At 40.4% G+C, this 17,997-nt stretch overlaps 1 protein-coding gene across 1 annotated transcript in view; it reads right to left on the reverse strand.

The window, feature by feature from the left end:
- Positions 1–1,952: 1,952 nt before the first annotated feature.
- Positions 1,953–17,997, reverse strand: part of LOC123658421 (structural maintenance of chromosomes protein 3) — a 31,525-nt gene continuing 15,480 nt past the window's right edge. Inside the window, exons 14-23 of the mRNA XM_045593846.1 lie at positions 17,370–17,528; positions 16,634–16,845; positions 15,789–15,951; positions 15,106–15,269; positions 13,440–13,647; positions 10,471–10,647; positions 9,769–9,905; positions 7,480–7,660; positions 3,676–4,079; positions 1,953–2,515 (exon numbers count right to left, since the gene is read on the reverse strand). Coding sequence (XP_045449802.1) covers positions 3,684–4,079; positions 7,480–7,660; positions 9,769–9,905; positions 10,471–10,647; positions 13,440–13,647; positions 15,106–15,269; positions 15,789–15,951; positions 16,634–16,845; positions 17,370–17,528 — 1,797 coding nt within the window. The 3' untranslated portion in view covers positions 1,953–2,515; positions 3,676–3,683. The remainder of the gene's footprint in view (positions 2,516–3,675; positions 4,080–7,479; positions 7,661–9,768; positions 9,906–10,470; positions 10,648–13,439; positions 13,648–15,105; positions 15,270–15,788; positions 15,952–16,633; positions 16,846–17,369; positions 17,529–17,997) is intronic.

Genomic DNA, 17,997 nt, shown 5'->3' on the forward strand with positions numbered 1-17,997 from the left:
GTGGATAAGTTGTTTAAAAATTAAAGAACCTGAGAACTTTCCCACGATGGTCGAAAGCTTAAATCTGTGCTAATAAAAAAAAAAAAAAAAAATTAATTTTCGAACTAACGTAGTTTGAGTGTCGAGTCAGTGACCCACTCACCTGAGTTTGACAATTAAGTCTGTTATTTATATACCTATGCCTTCACAATTTTTTTAACCGACTTCAAAAAAGGAGGAGGTTACTCAATTCGACCGTATATATATTATGTATTTTTACGTTTATGAACCGATTTTGATTTTTTGTTGGAAAGGAGATATCCCAGGGGTGAACCATGATAAGGAAATTAGGAACTGATGATGGAATCCTAGAGAAATCGAGGGAAACCCTCGAAGATCGTAGTGACGACTAGTGCGTTTGTTAATTTTTTTTCGTTAACTTACATTGTATTTATTACTTGTTTATGTAATTTGAAAGTCGGTTTTTGTTCGTTTGCGAACAAACAGTTATTTTTAAATAATATGTCGATTTTAAATTTACTTAGTAATGAACTGTAATTTACTATTTTTTTTTTCGCTTATAATTTCGGCTCTGGCGGTACCTATCTTTATATGACCCTAAACGGAAGGACACTGTTTCGAAACACGTAAGGAACGTTTGTGTAATGCCTTGGTTCGTATCCTCCTTGAATATGCTAGTATAGTTTAAAGCCCCACCTATAATGTCCACTCTCAACGTGTTGAAAGTATATAACGTAATTTTACGAGATATCTCGCTTTTTGTGCCAGCGGCATCTCACTCAAGCAGCAAATAGCTTGGTTAGGTAAAATGAGTCTTCCAGAGACAGGCGCACACTTTTCGAGCTGTGTTTTTACATAAAATTTGGTCGAGCGTATCTCTTTCGGGCGTCGTAGGCATCCGAGAAATAAAATTCATAAAATCTATCATATTCTACAATCACAAAAATTCACATGGGAAGTCTGGCGCCCGTAGTTAAACTGTGTTTGAATTAGGATTACGTAAGATTAACCTGGCATAGACATATTTGGGGATAATTTTAATGTAAAAAAAAATATTGTTCATTTACTTAAAAATCACTTTAATTATTAGTCGATTTTTGTTATAATTTCCTTTTTTTATATAATTTTTTTAATTATTAATGCTTTTGTTTTGTTCTATGTAAGCTGAAACTGTGTTGTAAGTTTGCGATGGCGTTGTGTTGCATGAAAATATAGATAAATATTCATTCCACACGTCACGGTCAATTTTTATTGTTTGTTGTTTCTTTCTGTTATTTTACTTCCTGTTTTGAGTGTATGTTACGTATGCCATTTATTGATATATGTATTAAGGACTACTGTAGGTACTATGTATTTATATCAATGTAATATTCTTAGTATGCTTGAATAAATAAACCAATGTAAGGAATGCCTCTGGTTTCTTTAACATGAATGGATTTATATCTCTACAACCCAATCTATCGGATGTTATAGGTTGACACTAAATAAGTTATTAACACAGTTCCTCTACAACCTTGGAACTTATAAAGTCGACCAATGGCGGGATAACCATCCAACACAAACATCCAACTGCTGGCTTTGAAATATACAGACCGAAGACGGGCAGCAGCGTCTTCGGTGTGACAAAGCCCGCCCTGCGGTCAACAACACGCCTGCCCAGCGTGATGACTATGGGCAACACACGAGTTCACGCCATTATTGGCGTAGGTTACTTCTATGTAAGCGTGCTCCATCTTAAACAGCATTTTCACTTATCATTAGGTGAAATGGCGGTCAAACGCAAGCCTAACGTATTACAAATAAAGTTAAACGAGTTTTGAAAATTTCCTACATCATCAAATTATTTATGACTTAGGATCATAGGTAGAGTGTAATAAAAACAACAAGAACATCATATTAATCTATTTATTATAACTTGTGTTTCAATTGAACACGCTTTTAAAAATCTAAAATTAAAAATATGTCAATATTATTTATTAACCTTAAGAAATAGAAAACTTACACAATACAGTTACAGATAACGTCAAATGAAAAAAAAAAAAAAAATAAGAAAAATGTAATAAACGTTGCCATACATCGAGTTTAGGAATAAGTAAATTTGAAATTAAATACAAAAAAAAAAAAATGTTCCCATTGTTGCTTAAGACAGCGAAGACGAAATAATTACAATAAATACATTTTCTCCCTTACAACCAAAATTGAGGTTTTGCGAATTTAAACAAAATGTTTCCCATTCATTAATCATTTCCACACAAAAGTTTAAAAAACATTTAAAAATCCATATATACGTATATTTTTGTCCAACAATGAAATTATCAAAAATATATTATTTTTAACAAACAACTTGTATTATTACATTTAATCGATTTCCTCACATTCGTGATAACGTTCGCTCCGATCGCGTTACAGAAAGGATCGAACACTAAGTTCGCGATCTCTGTACAGTTTCCATATCTCCAGGATATTGTGTATTGCGTTTAAGATGTCTGTAACTGTTCTTAATTTTCGGACATATCTGAAAAAAATAATAATAATATGACTGATTTCGATTTGGTACTACAATGTTCAATTAAATACACGATTTTTGATGAATGTCATGAATATTTTTTTGTTTTTGTAACTTCTCAAAGATATATATACTTTGCTCTAAGTTAGGACACGACATGTTGATTTTCACTGTTCGTCGAAAACGAATCCTTAGTGTCCTTATTATACAATTTAGGTTGTTTAGAAGACTCAGTCCTTGAGTTTGTGCGTATGTAACCGGTATTTGTGTTTGTGTGCGTGCGTGCTTATGTGTGAAGATGACTGGTGTAGTGGTGTGTGTAATCGCTTAAAACACCGACGGTTTGCGGGTTCGATTCCCGTTCGGGATGAATATTTGTATTTGTACAAACATTTCTTTTCGGTTTGGATGTATCCTTGTGGATTTCCCCACCGTGCCTCGGAGAGCACGTTAAGCTGTCGGTCCCAGTTGTTATCATAAATACGTGATAGCGATCGTTACTCATAGTCAAGCTCCGATTCTTGTCCCACACACAGAGGCCTATGTCCACCAGTGGGATGTCACAGGCGGAATGCGTGACGACGCTTTGTGGATCTCCCCACCGTGCCTCGGAGAGCACGTTAAGCTGTCGGTCCTAGTTGTTATCATAAATACTTGATAGCGATCGTTACTCATGGTAGGGACCATTATCAGCCAACTTGCAGTGGAGCAGCGTGGTGAATCAAGCTTCGATCTTGTTCCACACGGAGAGAGAGGCCTATGTCCACCAGTGGAATGTCACAGGTTGAATGCGTGACGTGACGTGACGTGACGCCGATGTCCCGTTCTCTAGGAGAGACGGGGCAGAGGCCGCCGAGCAGCCCTTACCCATTTTACCTACTTGTACCTTCGGCAATGTACTTTATTTATTAATCGGGGTTTTTTATTTTTTATTTTATTAAATACTATTTTCATTACTTTTTTCGTTACTATATCTAGTTTTTAAATGTAAAACTAACGTCCTGTGCTGGCAGCATTTGTAAAGGTGCGGACTGAAAAGCAGCAATAAGCTGAGTCTACGACCTTTTCACCAGCATTTTTTATAACATCTCTGTAAATTAGACTAAGAAATCTTTTGTTTTTTTTTATGCTTGGTGAATAAACGTCTTTATTATTATTATTATTATTACCCCTTGCGCTAGGCGTGCGTGGCGCTGTCCTCGACGAAGTCGCGCGCCTCGTCTTGCGTCACGCACTCGACGTGCGACACCTTGTTGCGGAACTTGACGCCGTAGAACTTGTGCGCGTGCTCCAGCAGCTCGGGCCGGAACGTGGTGGTGATGAACTGCGCCGAGGCCGACAGCTCGCGGATCATGTCCGCGATCGCCTTGCGGTGCTGCGCGTCCAGCGCCTGGTCGATCTCGTCGAAGAGGTAGAAGGGCGCCGGGTCGCACTTCTGGATGGCGAAGATGAGCGCGAGCGCCACGAGCGACTTCTGTCCGCCCGACAGCTGATTCATCTCGCGCATGTCGCCCTCGCCCCCAGTGAACGAGACCTTGATGCCGACGCCCGTGAACGGGTCCGCGTTGGCGCGCTGCCAACAAGTCGAGTACTTTACATTTTATACTGACACGCTATATGTTATGACTGGGCTAGTGCCTCCACCTTACAAAAGACCACAGCTAAATAATAGTATTTTCAAGCAGAGTTGTGTTCCTGTGGTGAGTGAGGTGACCAGAGCTCTCGATTTGGGATAGGGTCAGCAACGCGTTTGCAATGCTTCAGGTATTGCAGACGTCAATAAACTTATAAATAAATATCTTATAAATATTTTATGACACACACACAGTCGTCTGTTCCTAAGGTGAACAACTCGAACAAACATTGAGTTCTTATATGTAACAGACGACTGATATAGCTAAATGCTTTTTTATTTTGATAAAAATACATAGAAATATTACATACATATATACAAATATTACACCCAGACTCAAGCGGAAATGCCCAGAGCAGAAAGCAGGGCCACTACAAACTGCGCCAACGAGCTAGTCAAACTACAGTAATCGCTTACCATCAGGTAAGGCGTACATTTGTTTGCCAACTAAGTTTTAAATTTAATAAAAAAAATACTAATATCATTTAAAAACAAAAAAATTGTAAATTCTTCTTCTTCTTCATCTTCTTTGGCTTTAGCACCCTTGCGGAATTGCCAGTATCAGAGTAGATGAATGGTAAATAAAATTTGTCTTGTGAACAAGATATTCGTAGATAATGTCGAAATATCGAGCTCCGCGAAATGAAAAAAAAAAAAACATGGTAAATATCTCGTTTTTAAATTATTTTATTACATTATATTACTGGCTGTATTTTAAATGAGACGGAAAATTCATTTATTGCCATATAAATTTCAAAGTATTTATTGCTCATCGTAGGCAATCATTTTCTTATGTCCTTCTTTTAAGAAATAGATAATTTTATGATCGAGAAAACAAACATACGAGCTCTGCTTACTTATACACTACATTTTTTAAACTTAATAGGCGATTAGTATTTTTATATATTTACTAGCTTATCAAAGATCTTTGAGCGGGTCATTTATAATCGCCTAGAACAGTACCTATCCTCTCAAAATTTCATTTATGAAAGGCAGTATGGCTTTAGACCTAAATCAAATACACTCTCGGCTGTGACGGACACTATAACTAAAATAAAACTAAATATTGATAAAAAGCATATTGCAGTTGGTATTTTCATCGACTTAAAAAAAAAGCCTTTGACACGGTAAGTCACGACATATTGCTTAATAAATTAACTAAAATTGGTATAACTGGAAACGCACATAAAATGCTTAAATCGTATCTCAGTAATCGTTGTCAAGTAGTCAAAATCGGAAATGCTCAAAGTAGTCCTAGAAATATTATCTTTGGAGTTCCCCAAGGATCCATATTGGGGCCTCTTTTATTCTTAATATACATTAATAGTATTAGTCAGATTGGATTAAAAGGTTATCTTTCTCTTTATGCTGATGACACTACTTTGTTCTACTTTGGAAGGTCAATTAAGGACATATTGTGCTGTGCTCAGAGTGATCTCGATACCTTAGAAGGGTGGTTCCACGGTAATTTGCTTACTATTAACGTATCTAAGACTAACTACATAATATTTTCCGCGAAAAATAAAAAGATTCCCGATCACGAACCGCTCAGAATAAATAACCAAATAATTAATAAGGTAGATAAAGATAAATACCTAGGTGTGGTTCTGGATAGCACTATTTCATGGAAGCCACATATTGCTAGGGTAAAACAAAAATTAACTTCTCTTACGGGTTTATTACGTGGTATTGTGCAATGTTTGCCGCGAAAGGTGAAGTACAATGTATACAATTCACTTGTGAAGCCACACCTGGATTACCTTATAGAGATTTGGGGTACAGCTGCTAAAACGAACTTAGCACTTTTGCAAATAGCGCAAAATAAACTCATAAAGGTTTTATTCCATTTTGACTTTTTAACCTCAACTGACAAAATTTATAGAGAAACTAAGATAATGGACATTTCACAAACTTATATATACAACACATGCATATTGATTCGAAAGATTCTTAATAAAGATATACATACTCACCTAACTTTCACAAAGAAATCTCAAATTAGTAAAATTAGGCTTAGGAACGCTGATCACATTGTATTACATAGACCGCGAACAAATTACGGTAAAAAAAATATAATGTTTGAAGGCGCTCAGCGCTATAATAAACTACCTCTAGATATAAGAAATTCTAAGACGACAATAACTTTTAAAAAGCTTTTAAAATTTTATATTCTAAATAAACAAATAAAATAAAAAAAAAATAAAAAAAAATAATATATAATATATAATTAAAATAAAAAATAGATATTAAAGAAACAAATATTAATAACCACTACATACTAAATAATTACGCAATAATAATATACACAAAATTAATATATCTTTAAAGTACACACATGCCACATCCAGTTTCGCATAGTCTAAGGAATCTTTAAACATAATATTCATTTGTAAACAAACTTTATGTAACTACCTCCAATATTTTTTACATTTTTTGATTGTACGTAGCTGCCTACTATTTATGTGTTATGTTTAAACTTTAATTGTTTCTTATGAAAGTGAATTGTATTATTCTTATAAGAAATAAAGTTCTTTAACCTGACTAGCTGACCCCGCAAACGTTTCTTTGCCATATATGTTATAAACCCGCTTAATACCCCCCCCCCATATAACTTAAGGTATGAAAAATAGATGTTGGCCGATTCTCAGACCTACCCGATATGCCCACAAAATTTTATTAAAATCGGTTGAGCCGTTTCGGAGGAGTTCAATGTTTACCACCATGACACGAGAATTTTATATATTAGATTTTTTCTCCCGATTAAGGTAAGCTTACTCATTATATACGAGTACATCACAAAAAATACAAATGAAAAAAAAACAACAATTTTCACCGTAATACGTGCTAAAATAGTTTATCTTTGCTTATTTTTTTTATTGGATTAGATAATATTTTATAAGATACTAAGCATTATCACTAAAAAGTTAATTATACAATACAATTTATAACTGGCGAAGATATGCACAACGTATACTTGAAATAAGTTAGAAATGTAATGTAGAGCAAAAACTCGTGTTAATGCTCTACATTACATTTCTAACTCATTTCAAGTAATAACTGAGGTAGAGCACAGCAGGAATTTCCTGCTCAAAATATGGAGCAGCCCGACTGGGGTAGTACCTCGACCTTACAGAAGATCACAGCAAAATAATACTGTTTTCAAGCAGTATTGTGTTCCTGTTGGTGAGTAAGGTGACTAGAGCTCCTGGGGGGATTGGGTCGGCAACGCGCTTGCAATGCTTCTGGTGTTGCAGGCGTCTATAAGTTACGGTAATTGCTTACCTCAGGTGAGCCGTACGCTTGTTTGCCGACCTAGTGACATAAACAAAAGCAGACTCACATCCGAGTTAGTATCCTGGCCCTCGTCGGGCGCGACCCTCATGATGAGGCTGCCCCGGCCCTGCGGGACCAGCTTCTTGAACACTTCCGTGAAGTTCTTGCTCACTTGCTTGAAAGTGAACTGAATCGCTTCGAGCTTCCTGTGCTCTAGTGTCTCGATTAACTCGCGAATTTTTTCACCCCTAAAATAAATAAAAATAAAATGTTTACACAATATTTCACAGTGGACTTGAGATCGAAATATCGTTTATTTATTTAAAGCCATCTAATAATAATAAAATTGACCCTTGATTGATTGATGTTACAGAGTGAAACATCTCACTTAGGCACTTTTTGTTGAATTCTGTCTCATGTATTCGACAATATCATCATCTCCCTGACCTTATCCCACTTGTGTAGGGTCGGCACAACATGTTTTCCTCTTTCATTCCTCTCTATTATTCGTCACTTCAGCGATTATTCCTTTCTTTCTCATGTCCTCACTCACACTCGCACACAATATAAGTTTGTATTCGACAATATACGGTGTAGTAAAGTGACAGAAGCTTTAATCTCTAATAAGATACAGGCATTTGTCTAATATTTGCAAATGGTTGATAGGCTGTACGCTGTACACAGAAAATGGATTTTTTTGAGAGATATTAATATTCAAAAAAAGCATCACGGAAGTTTGTATTACTCTGACAATTTTAACGAGTTTTCATACTCAAAGTATGGCTTAACGCACGAGTTAATGTAAATAGGCAAATATGTCAAGTTCGTTAAATAATTCAGGACGAAGTAGCCGTTAAAGATATCGTAATGACGAGAACGATCGCCGCGGTATAAATACTTTTACGACTGCACTTTAATAATACTCGTGTTTAAGTATACATAATGTGCAACAGTAAACTATTGATACTGTTTTTAACAGTTTTACCTGTGTTTTCAAATGGCTTTGTATATTATTATTTAAATGCAATAAACAAATTAAGAAATGGACAAAATAATGAAGATAGTTACAATAACAGTGCTAAAAAGAATGATGTAGGACAAGAAGATGCTCATTTAAATATAACCCAATTGGTAACTAAATATGAATACGAAATCGAAGAACACACAGTGACAACGGAAGATGGGTATATATTAAACATTCATAGGATGCCTTCAAGAAATTTGACGAAAAACATAATATTTCTGATGCATGGGATTTTAGACTCTTCGGACAGTTGGGTACTACAGGGTCCTAATAACGCTTTAGCGTATTTCCTTGTAGACCAAGGATTCGATGTTTGGATGGGAAATGCAAGAGGTAACAAGTATTCCTATTCACATACAACTTTGAACAACACAGAATCAAAATATTGGAAATTTTCCTGGGAGGAAATCGGAATTTACGATCTACCAGCCATGATCGATTACATACTTAATACAACGGGAAATCATAATTTGTATTACGTTGGATATTCACAAGGAACGACCGCGTTTTACGTCATGAACTCATTAAAACCTGAATACAACAGAAAAGTAAAAGCTATGTTATCTTTAGCGCCGGTAGCTTGGATGAGCAACGTTAAAAGCCCTATAATACAATTTTTCACACCATCTTATGGCATTCTTGGCTACTTACTAAACATAGATCTTTACGGATCAAGTACGGACTATTTGAATAGAATCCAAAAGTTTTTCTGCAATATACTTTGGATGTATTGCGATAGTTTGCTGCAATCGATCATCGGAAGCGACTGTGGATTAATAAAACCATCGTTTTTGCCAATAATTAATGGTCATGTACCGACAACGTCATCATCATTGCAAATAATGCACTACATCCAGCTGTATTCTTCTGGAAGGTTCTGTCGTTTTGACTTCGGTCCGGATGAAAATTTACTGATATATGGTCAAGAATCGCCGCCTGATTATGATTTGGCCAATGTTACTGTACCAATTGTATTTTTCTACAGTAGTAACGATTGGTTGTCGGATGTGGCTGATGTAACGTTACTGTACAGCGCTTTACCGCACGTTTATAACACTTACTATTTGGAAAACTTTAATCATTTTGATTATATGTACGCAAATGTCGCGAAAGATTTGGTATACACAAACATTGTCAAGGAAATCAAAGAATTTGAGTTGTATAATGATGACTAAAAGTGAATAGTTGACATTCTTACGATAACTTTGAAACATAGTTGTTGTAGTTTAAAACATAAATGGAATTCGTGTCGTTACTTTAAATATTTACAAGCACTTATTAGTTTTTAAACAAATACTGTAATTTAAATGTTTAATAATGAATATTTCTTACCCGATATCTAACTCTTCTTTTCGCTTGTACAGTTTTTCTTTCTGTTCCGAAAAGCTAATAAACTGGTCCAGGGCTTTTTTATTCACGTGATTGTACTTTTTCAGGTGCTGGTTAGCTTTTTCCAGTTCTTTGAATAACTGATAGAAAAATTATATTAAGTATACAAATAAATTTTGTGGACAATTAACTGTCAAACTAATGGAAGTATTAAATATCTTTTACTTTCTTAACATATTATTGTCGAAAAAAAAAAAAAATAATTAAAGTTTGTTTTTGAAATCTCAGTCAGTAATGATTTTTTTTTGTGACCAAACTATTGTAAACCATTTTTTTTGTGACCAAATAATTACTAAGTCACATTTTGATCTCCTCTCTTCCCGTGGGTGTCGTAAGAGGCAACTAAGGGATCAGACAGTTCCACTACCACCTTGGAACTTAAAAAGCTGACCGATGGCGGGATAACCATCCAACTGCTGACTTTGAAATACTCAGGCCGAAGACGAGCAGCAGCGTCTTCGGTGCGACAAAGCCAGCCTTGCGATCACCAACCCGCCTGCCCAGCGTGGTGACTATGGGCAACACACATGAGTTCACGCCATTTTTGGCGCGAACTTGTGGAGGCCTCTGTCCAGCAATGGACTGCGATAGGCTGAAATGATGATCATGACATTTTGAGACATAGTAAATTTGAAGAAATCTTACCTGTTTCAATGACATTTTCTGATATTTTGAGTGCAACTCTGGTGCGTTGGGCAGTGTCCCCAGCGCGGCTATTTTGTCCAGTGACTCTTGAATTTTCTCCTGTAGTAACACTTCTTTAGAAGCCATTTTTTCTAATCCTTTTGCATCTTCTTCCATTTTATCTTGAGCTTCTTTTTCCTACAGGCGATAATTTAATTTTTAATTATAGTTATTCTAGTTTCATTATAAGCACAATTCAAGCTCCTTTTCGACTCGAGGGTCTTCCCAACAGGAGCTAGTGGGAGGTGGGAGGTGGGAGGTGGTGGACGCACTCGCCTTGTTGCGCCACTTGTCGAGCTCCAGCTTGAGCGCCTTCTCGTTGCGCACGGCGGCAGGTAGCAGGAGCTAGTGGGAGGTGGGAGGTGGGAGGTGGTGGACGCACTCGCCTTGTTGCGCCACTTGTCGAGCTCCAGCTTGAGCGCCTTCTCGTTGCGCACGGCGGCAGGTAGCAGGAGCTAGTGGGAGGTGGGAGGTGGGAGGTGGGAGGTGGGAGGTGGTGGACGCACTCGCCTTGTTGCGCCACTTGTCGAGCTCCAGCTTGAGCGCCTTCTCGTTGCGCACGGCGGCAGGTAGCAGGAGCTAGTGGGAGGTGGGAGGTGGGAGGTGGTGGACGCACTCGCCTTGTTGCGCCACTTGTCGAGCTCCAGCTTGAGCGCCTTCTCGTTGCGCACGGCGGCAGGTAGCAGGAGCTAGTGGGAGGTGGGAGGTGGGAGGTGGTGGACGCACTCGCCTTGTTGCGCCACTTGTCGAGCTCCAGCTTGAGCGCCTTCTCGTTGCGCACGGCGGCAGGTAGCAGGAGCTAGTGGGAGGTGGGAGGTGGTGGACGCACTCGCCTTGTTGCGCCACTTGTCGAGCTCCAGCTTGAGCGCCTTCTCGTTGCGCACGGCGGCAGGTAGCAGGAGCTAGTGGGAGGTGGGAGGTGGGAGGTGGGAGGTGGTGGACGCACTCGCCTTATTGCGCCACTTGTCGAGCTCCAGCTTGAGCGCCTTCTCGTTGCGCACGGCGGCAGGTAGCAGGAGCTAGTGGGAGGTGGGAGGTGGGAGGTGGGAGGTGGTGGACGCACTCGCCTTGTTGCGCCACTTGTCGAGCTCCAGCTTGAGCGCCTTCTCGTTGCGCACGGCGGCAGGTAGCAGGAGCTAGTGGGAGGTGGGAGGTGGTGGACGCACTCGCCTTGTTGCGCCACTTGTCGAGCTCCAGCTTGAGCGCCTTCTCGTTGCGCACGGCGGCAGGTAGCAGGAGCTAGTGGGAGGTGGGAGGTGGGAGGTGGTGGACGCACTCGCCTTGTTGCGCCACTTGTCGAGCTCCAGCTTGAGCGCCTTCTCGTTGCGCACGGCGGCAGGTAGCAGGAGCTAGTGGGAGGTGGGAGGTGGGAGGTGGGAGGTGGGAGGTGGTGGACGCACTCGCCTTGTTGCGCCACTTGTCGAGCTCCAGCTTGAGCGCCTTCTCGTTGCGCACGGCGGCAGGTAGCAGGAGCTAGTGGGAGGTGGGAGGTGGGAGGTGGTGGACGCACTCGCCTTGTTGCGCCACTTGTCGAGCTCCAGCTTGAGCGCCTTCTCGTTGCGCACGGCGGCAGGTAGCAGGAGCTAGTGGGAGGTGGGAGGTGGTGGACGCACTCGCCTTGTTGCGCCACTTGTCGAGCTCCAGCTTGAGCGCCTTCTCGTTGCGCACGGCGGCAGGTAGCAGGAGCTAGTGGGAGGTGGGAGGTGGGAGGTGGTGGACGCACTCGCCTTGTTGCGCCACTTGTCGAGCTCCAGCTTGAGCGCCTTCTCGTTGCGCACGGCGGCAGGTAGCAGGAGCTAGTGGGAGGTGGGAGGTGGGAGGTGGTGGACGCACTCGCCTTGTTGCGCCACTTGTCGAGCTCCAGCTTGAGCGCCTTCTCGTTGCGCACGGCGGCAGGTAGCAGGAGCTAGTGGGAGGTGGGAGGTGGGAGGTGGTGGACGCACTCGCCTTGTTGCGCCACTTGTCGAGCTCCAGCTTGAGCGCCTTCTCGTTGCGCACGGCGGCAGGTAGCAGGAGCTAGTGGGAGGTGGGAGGTGGTGGACGCACTCGCCTTGTTGCGCCACTTGTCGAGCTCCAGCTTGAGCGCCTTCTCGTTGCGCACGGCGGCAGGTAGCAGGCGCTAGTGGGAGGTGGGAGGTGGGAGGTGGTGGACGCACTCGCCTTGTTGCGCCACTTGTCGAGCTCCAGCTTGAGCGCCTTCTCGTTGCGCACGGCGGCAGGTAGCAGGAGCTAGTGGGAGGTGGGAGGTGGGAGGTGGGAGGTGGGAGGTGGTGGACGCACTCGCCTTGTTGCGCCACTTGTCGAGCTCCAGCTTGAGCGCCTTCTCGTTGCGCACGGCGGCAGGTAGCAGGAGCTAGTGGGAGGTGGGAGGTGGGAGGTGGTGGACGCACTCGCCTTGTTGCGCCACTTGTCGAGCTCCAGCTTGAGCGCCTTCTCGTTGCGCACGGCGGCAGGTAGCAGGAGCTAGTGGGAGGTGGGAGGTGGGAGGTGGTGGACGCACTCGCCTTGTTGCGCCACTTGTCGAGCTCCAGCTTGAGCGCCTTCTCGTTGCGCACGGCGGCAGGTAGCAGGAGCTAGTGGGAGGTGGGAGGTGGTGGACGCACTCGCCTTGTTGCGCCACTTGTCGAGCTCCAGCTTGAGCGCCTTCTCGTTGCGCACGGCGGCAGGTAGCAGGAGCTAGTGGGAGGTGGGAGGTGGTGGACGCACTCGCCTTGTTGCGCCACTTGTCGAGCTCCAGCTTGAGCGCCTTCTCGTTGCGCACGGCGGCAGGTAGCAGGCGCTAGTGGGAGGTGGGAGGTGGGAGGTGGTGGACGCACTCGCCTTGTTGCGCCACTTGTCGAGCTCCAGCTTGAGCGCCTTCTCGTTGCGCACGGCGGCAGGTAGCAGGCGCTAGTGGGAGGTGGGAGGTGGGAGGTGGTGGACGCACTCGCCTTGTTGCGCCACTTGTCGAGCTCCAGCTTGAGCGCCTTCTCGTTGCGCACGGCGGCCTGCACGCTGCGCTCGGTGTCCTCCAGCTCGCGGTTGATCTGCTTGATGCGCTTCTCGGCGGCGGCGAGGTCGGTCTTGCTGTTGGCGAGTCGCCGCTTGCGGTCCTCCACGGAGATCTCCTGTAGCGCCTGCACTAATTCGTCCTTACGCCTGTCAAACAAGACATTTTTGCAATAGTTAGTATATATATATATATATATATATCCTCGTGTCACAATGTTAGTTTTTTTTTTATGTCACTATGTCGGTAAGTACCGGTATCGGTTGATGGTACCCTTCTCGAAGTTGTTCAGGATTATATTTACCTAGGCCATGCTTGAAGACAAAAGTCTTCGAGCAATGCGTCCTGCCTGTGTTAACATACGGAGCGGAGACGTGGACACTGACGAAGGGACTGGTCCACAAATTTAAAGTCGCTCAACGTGCAATGGAACGGGCTATGCTTAGGGTTTCTCGCAAAAATAGGATTAGAAATAAGTCTATCCGCGAGAGAACGAAAGTAACCGACATAGCCCACAGAATTAGAGTGTTGAAGTGGCAGTGGGCTGGTCATCTGTCGCAGACCGATGGCCGTTGGAGTAGACGGGTCCTGGACTGGAGACCGCGTCTTGGCAAACGCAGGGGGACGTCCTCCGGCCCGTTGGACCGACGATCTACGTAAGATTGCCGGTGTAGGCTGGATGAGGATTGTGGAAAACCGGGATATCTGGCGCGAACTTGGGGAGGCCTATGTCCAGCAGTGGACTGCCATAAGCTGAAGTGATGAAGTGATGATATAGTATAGTCATATATACATAAACGCCGCGTTGGCGCAACGGTCACAGCCGTGGATTGTGCCTGTTGCGCAGGTAGTTGCAGGTTCGATCCCCGCACATGACAAACATTTGTATTGGCCATACAGGTGTTTTCCGTGGTCTGGGTAACCGCTTACCATCACGTGGACCGTACGCTTGTTTGCCGACCTTGTTGAATAAAAACTAAAAATAAAAAAATCAAAACAACATTTTATGCACATTATTTAACATAGTATTATTATTAACTTTTATCTTGGTCGATTGTTTACCATTTATTTTTTATGCTTGTTAAATTTTTTTATCATATATTTAGTGTACAATGAAAGTATGTTAACTTATGTTATGTAACTTATGAGTCACATTATAAGTTTATAAATTTAATTTACTACAAATATTACTGACAATGACTTTAGCCGGTCCTTCCTCTCTTCTGTCGTATGTATATTCGTATTTTCATATTCTTTATATATTATGTTTATATATATTTGATATATATATGTGTATGTATATGTGTATGTATGTGTGTATGTGTATATATGTATGTGTGTGTAATGTGTATATGTATGTATATTTACGTATTATATGTATATATTATGTATGTACACCTCCATGCCGTCTAATTCTTTAGTCATGTCCTTTTCATGCTAGAGGTTGTCTGGAAGAGATCGCTCTTTTAGCGATAAGACCGCCTTTTGTACATGTCTATATTTTCTTTTATGGTGTAAAATTTTTCTCTGATAGTGTACAATAAAGAGTATTTGTATTGTATTGTATGTTTCATTTGTTCAATAAAGAAATATACAAACAAAAATACCGAATAAGGTTGTTTGTGAGAAGATTTTCCAGTTTGTTCTTCGTAGCTTCTAGATTCATTCTCTGACTGAAAGCTTCCTTGTTCTCTTGAGTTAATCTGCGGATGGCATCATTTAGCTCGTCTACTTTTCCTTGATCTGCTGTTGATAACTGTTCCATCAATTCCTAAAACAAAGTATACTATATATTAATAATAAGAAATAATATAAAAACCCATAAAGCCCAATTCAGGCACTCCCAAGGCGATTCTACTACTGTTATAGTACCAATAAATATTTATCTAAGAGCTAAAAATCGCGTAATTTTTAAATTGTACTTTCTAGACATTTTAATTATTAATATTTGCCAATAAGGCTCAATTAAGTAAATGAGGTTTATAATAAGGCTATATTATTACCTAATCAATTTTTTTTTCCTTTCCAGAAAAATAATTTTATTAATTTTAAACAATATGTGTGAAAATATATGTTCTTTTTTATGTCACTAGGTGGGCAAACAAGCGTACGGCTCACCTGATGGTAAGCGATTACCGTAGCTTATAGACACCTGCAACACCAGAAGCATCGCAAGCGCGTTGCCGACCCAATCCCCCCCCCCCCCCAGGAGCTCTGGTCACCTTACTCACCAACAGGAACACAATACTGCTTGAAAACAGTATTATTTTGCTGTGCTCTTAATGTTTACCTGATGCAATTCAGATTCCAGCCCCTCTTTAGTGGCCTGCATAGCTTCTAAACTGGAACGACATTGGGCCAAAGCTCTTTCCTTGGGTCCTCTGAACCTTTCTATTGACGCCAGTTCTTCTTTCATCAGACGAATATCTGCTTTTACTTTGTCAAATATGTCCCTGGAGGATAAAAATAAATTTAGCCTGTAGCTTACTTTGTCAATTATGTGTTTCATATGAGTGAAGTTTATTGATTGTAAAACACTACTAAAGAAAGTTTATAAAAAATCGAATCAAAAATTTAAAGAATTTCCACCATTTAAGTTTAATGGTTAATCCAACTGTGAAAAAAAAAAAAAAAATTGCTGGACAGTATCAATACAGTGCTCGAAAATTAATCGCAATTGTCACCATTACCATAGAAATGTACAGACAAGACTAACATATAAATACACTACTTTTCTTCGGAGTAAGAAGAGTCAATTTAAAAATCATTACATTTTAATATGTACGATTTTATTTTTGTGTTACCCACACATTAGGAATTCTAAACATTTTTGAATATCATATCAAAAATTGACCGCTCCAGCGGGGATCGAACCCGCGTCTCCGACTGACAGTGTCGGCGCTCTAGCCAATTAAGCTGTGGAACGATGTACCCGCTAGATCGAAATGTTTGATATGATGATTTTTATTTTCGGTTTAAGCGAACCGTGGCGCCGTCTATAATGAGTTCTTTACAGTCTTAGTTACGGGTCTCTGTAAAGAACAATTAATTTTTAGACGGTCAATTTTTGATGATATTCAAAAATGTTGATCATTACATTTTGATAATTTAACACAGCAAGTCAAATATACTTACTTAGCCTTCCCTTGTTTAGTCTCGGTCCTCTGCATTTCAGACACAATAGTGTTTATACTCGTCTCAGTCTTGTTCAACTCTTGCCGTAATGTGTTTAATTCCTCCTCAAGAGTCGTGATTTGTTCCATTAGCTCCGACCTAGTCTTTTGCATCTCGAGACGTGACCGAGATTGGTTAAAATATCCTCCGGTCAGTGAACCTTTTGAAGATACCTGAAATAATGTTAATTTCGTTATTAGTTAATTCATTTTACATTCAAAAACTTCCAGTGGGATCGAAATCTTGTTTTTGAACTGTAGCAACACATAATATACAAAATTTTATTAAGAAAAGCTAAATAAAAACTTTGTGCAAATAAATGTATTTTAGACCACACGACTGAAGTGAAACTACCGAAACGTAACTCTCTCTCTTTTTATCTTCATTAACTTATATCTCCCTCTCAACGTCCGTTCGCCTCGCCCGATCACAGTTTTCGTAACGCTCTCATCACGCATTTAAAGCTTACTTCCAAAGTCACGCATGTGCAAAGTTTTCTTCAACAACGTTTAAAAAGAAAAATGTTGCAGCAGCATGGTGGATTAAGCCTTCGACCTTTCAGAGAAAGAGGTCGATGACTAGCAGAGAGCTTATCAAATCAAACAACAATTGGATTGTAATTAACGTTTTGACCCGAGCTAGTGTTATAATGTTGTCCCTATCTATAATATACAAATAAAATTTTAAAAAAACATACTTGATCTCCTTCCAATGTGACACAGTCCAAGTGAAACTGTTTGCCCAACTCCGTAGCACACTCGAGGTTCCTACAGATGAGTGTTTTGCCAAATATGTATTTCATTGCTTTCGCATATTTGGGGTCGTACTTAAGCTTCTGTACCATAGCGATTGCGTTCTGAAATTAAAAATGATTCATATATTTTTCTTACTATTCCTATAACAGGCAATAGTGCACATAACAATTTACATTTTTTTTACTAAATTTAAAATAACATAATTAAGTATAAAATAACACATAAGTAACTACTAATTATATAATTAGTAGAGTTTAATTAGTATTCAGCTGTCTGCATTCATGTACTATGAATATGTTTTTGGCAAAGATAAAGGTTTATACCCACTTTTTTAAAAGATAATTTTTCCTTTTTAATCAAAAAATAAATAAATAGATTATGTAAAAATTGTGTGACAAATCAATTTGGTATATCTTAGTAGTCACACAATAAATAAATAAAAAGGATTTTGTAAAAGAATATTGGTTAAAAAATAAATAAATAAAGGAAAATGAGTACAGAGTATCGCCTGATGATGCCTTATTGATACCTGGATATCTGTAGCATTTATTAGTTTAAGGTTCTTGTCGA

Source organism: Melitaea cinxia, chromosome 12 (assembly GCF_905220565.1).
Source record: "Melitaea cinxia chromosome 12, ilMelCinx1.1, whole genome shotgun sequence".
NCBI classification, from domain to species: Eukaryota; Metazoa; Arthropoda; class Insecta; order Lepidoptera; family Nymphalidae; genus Melitaea; species Melitaea cinxia.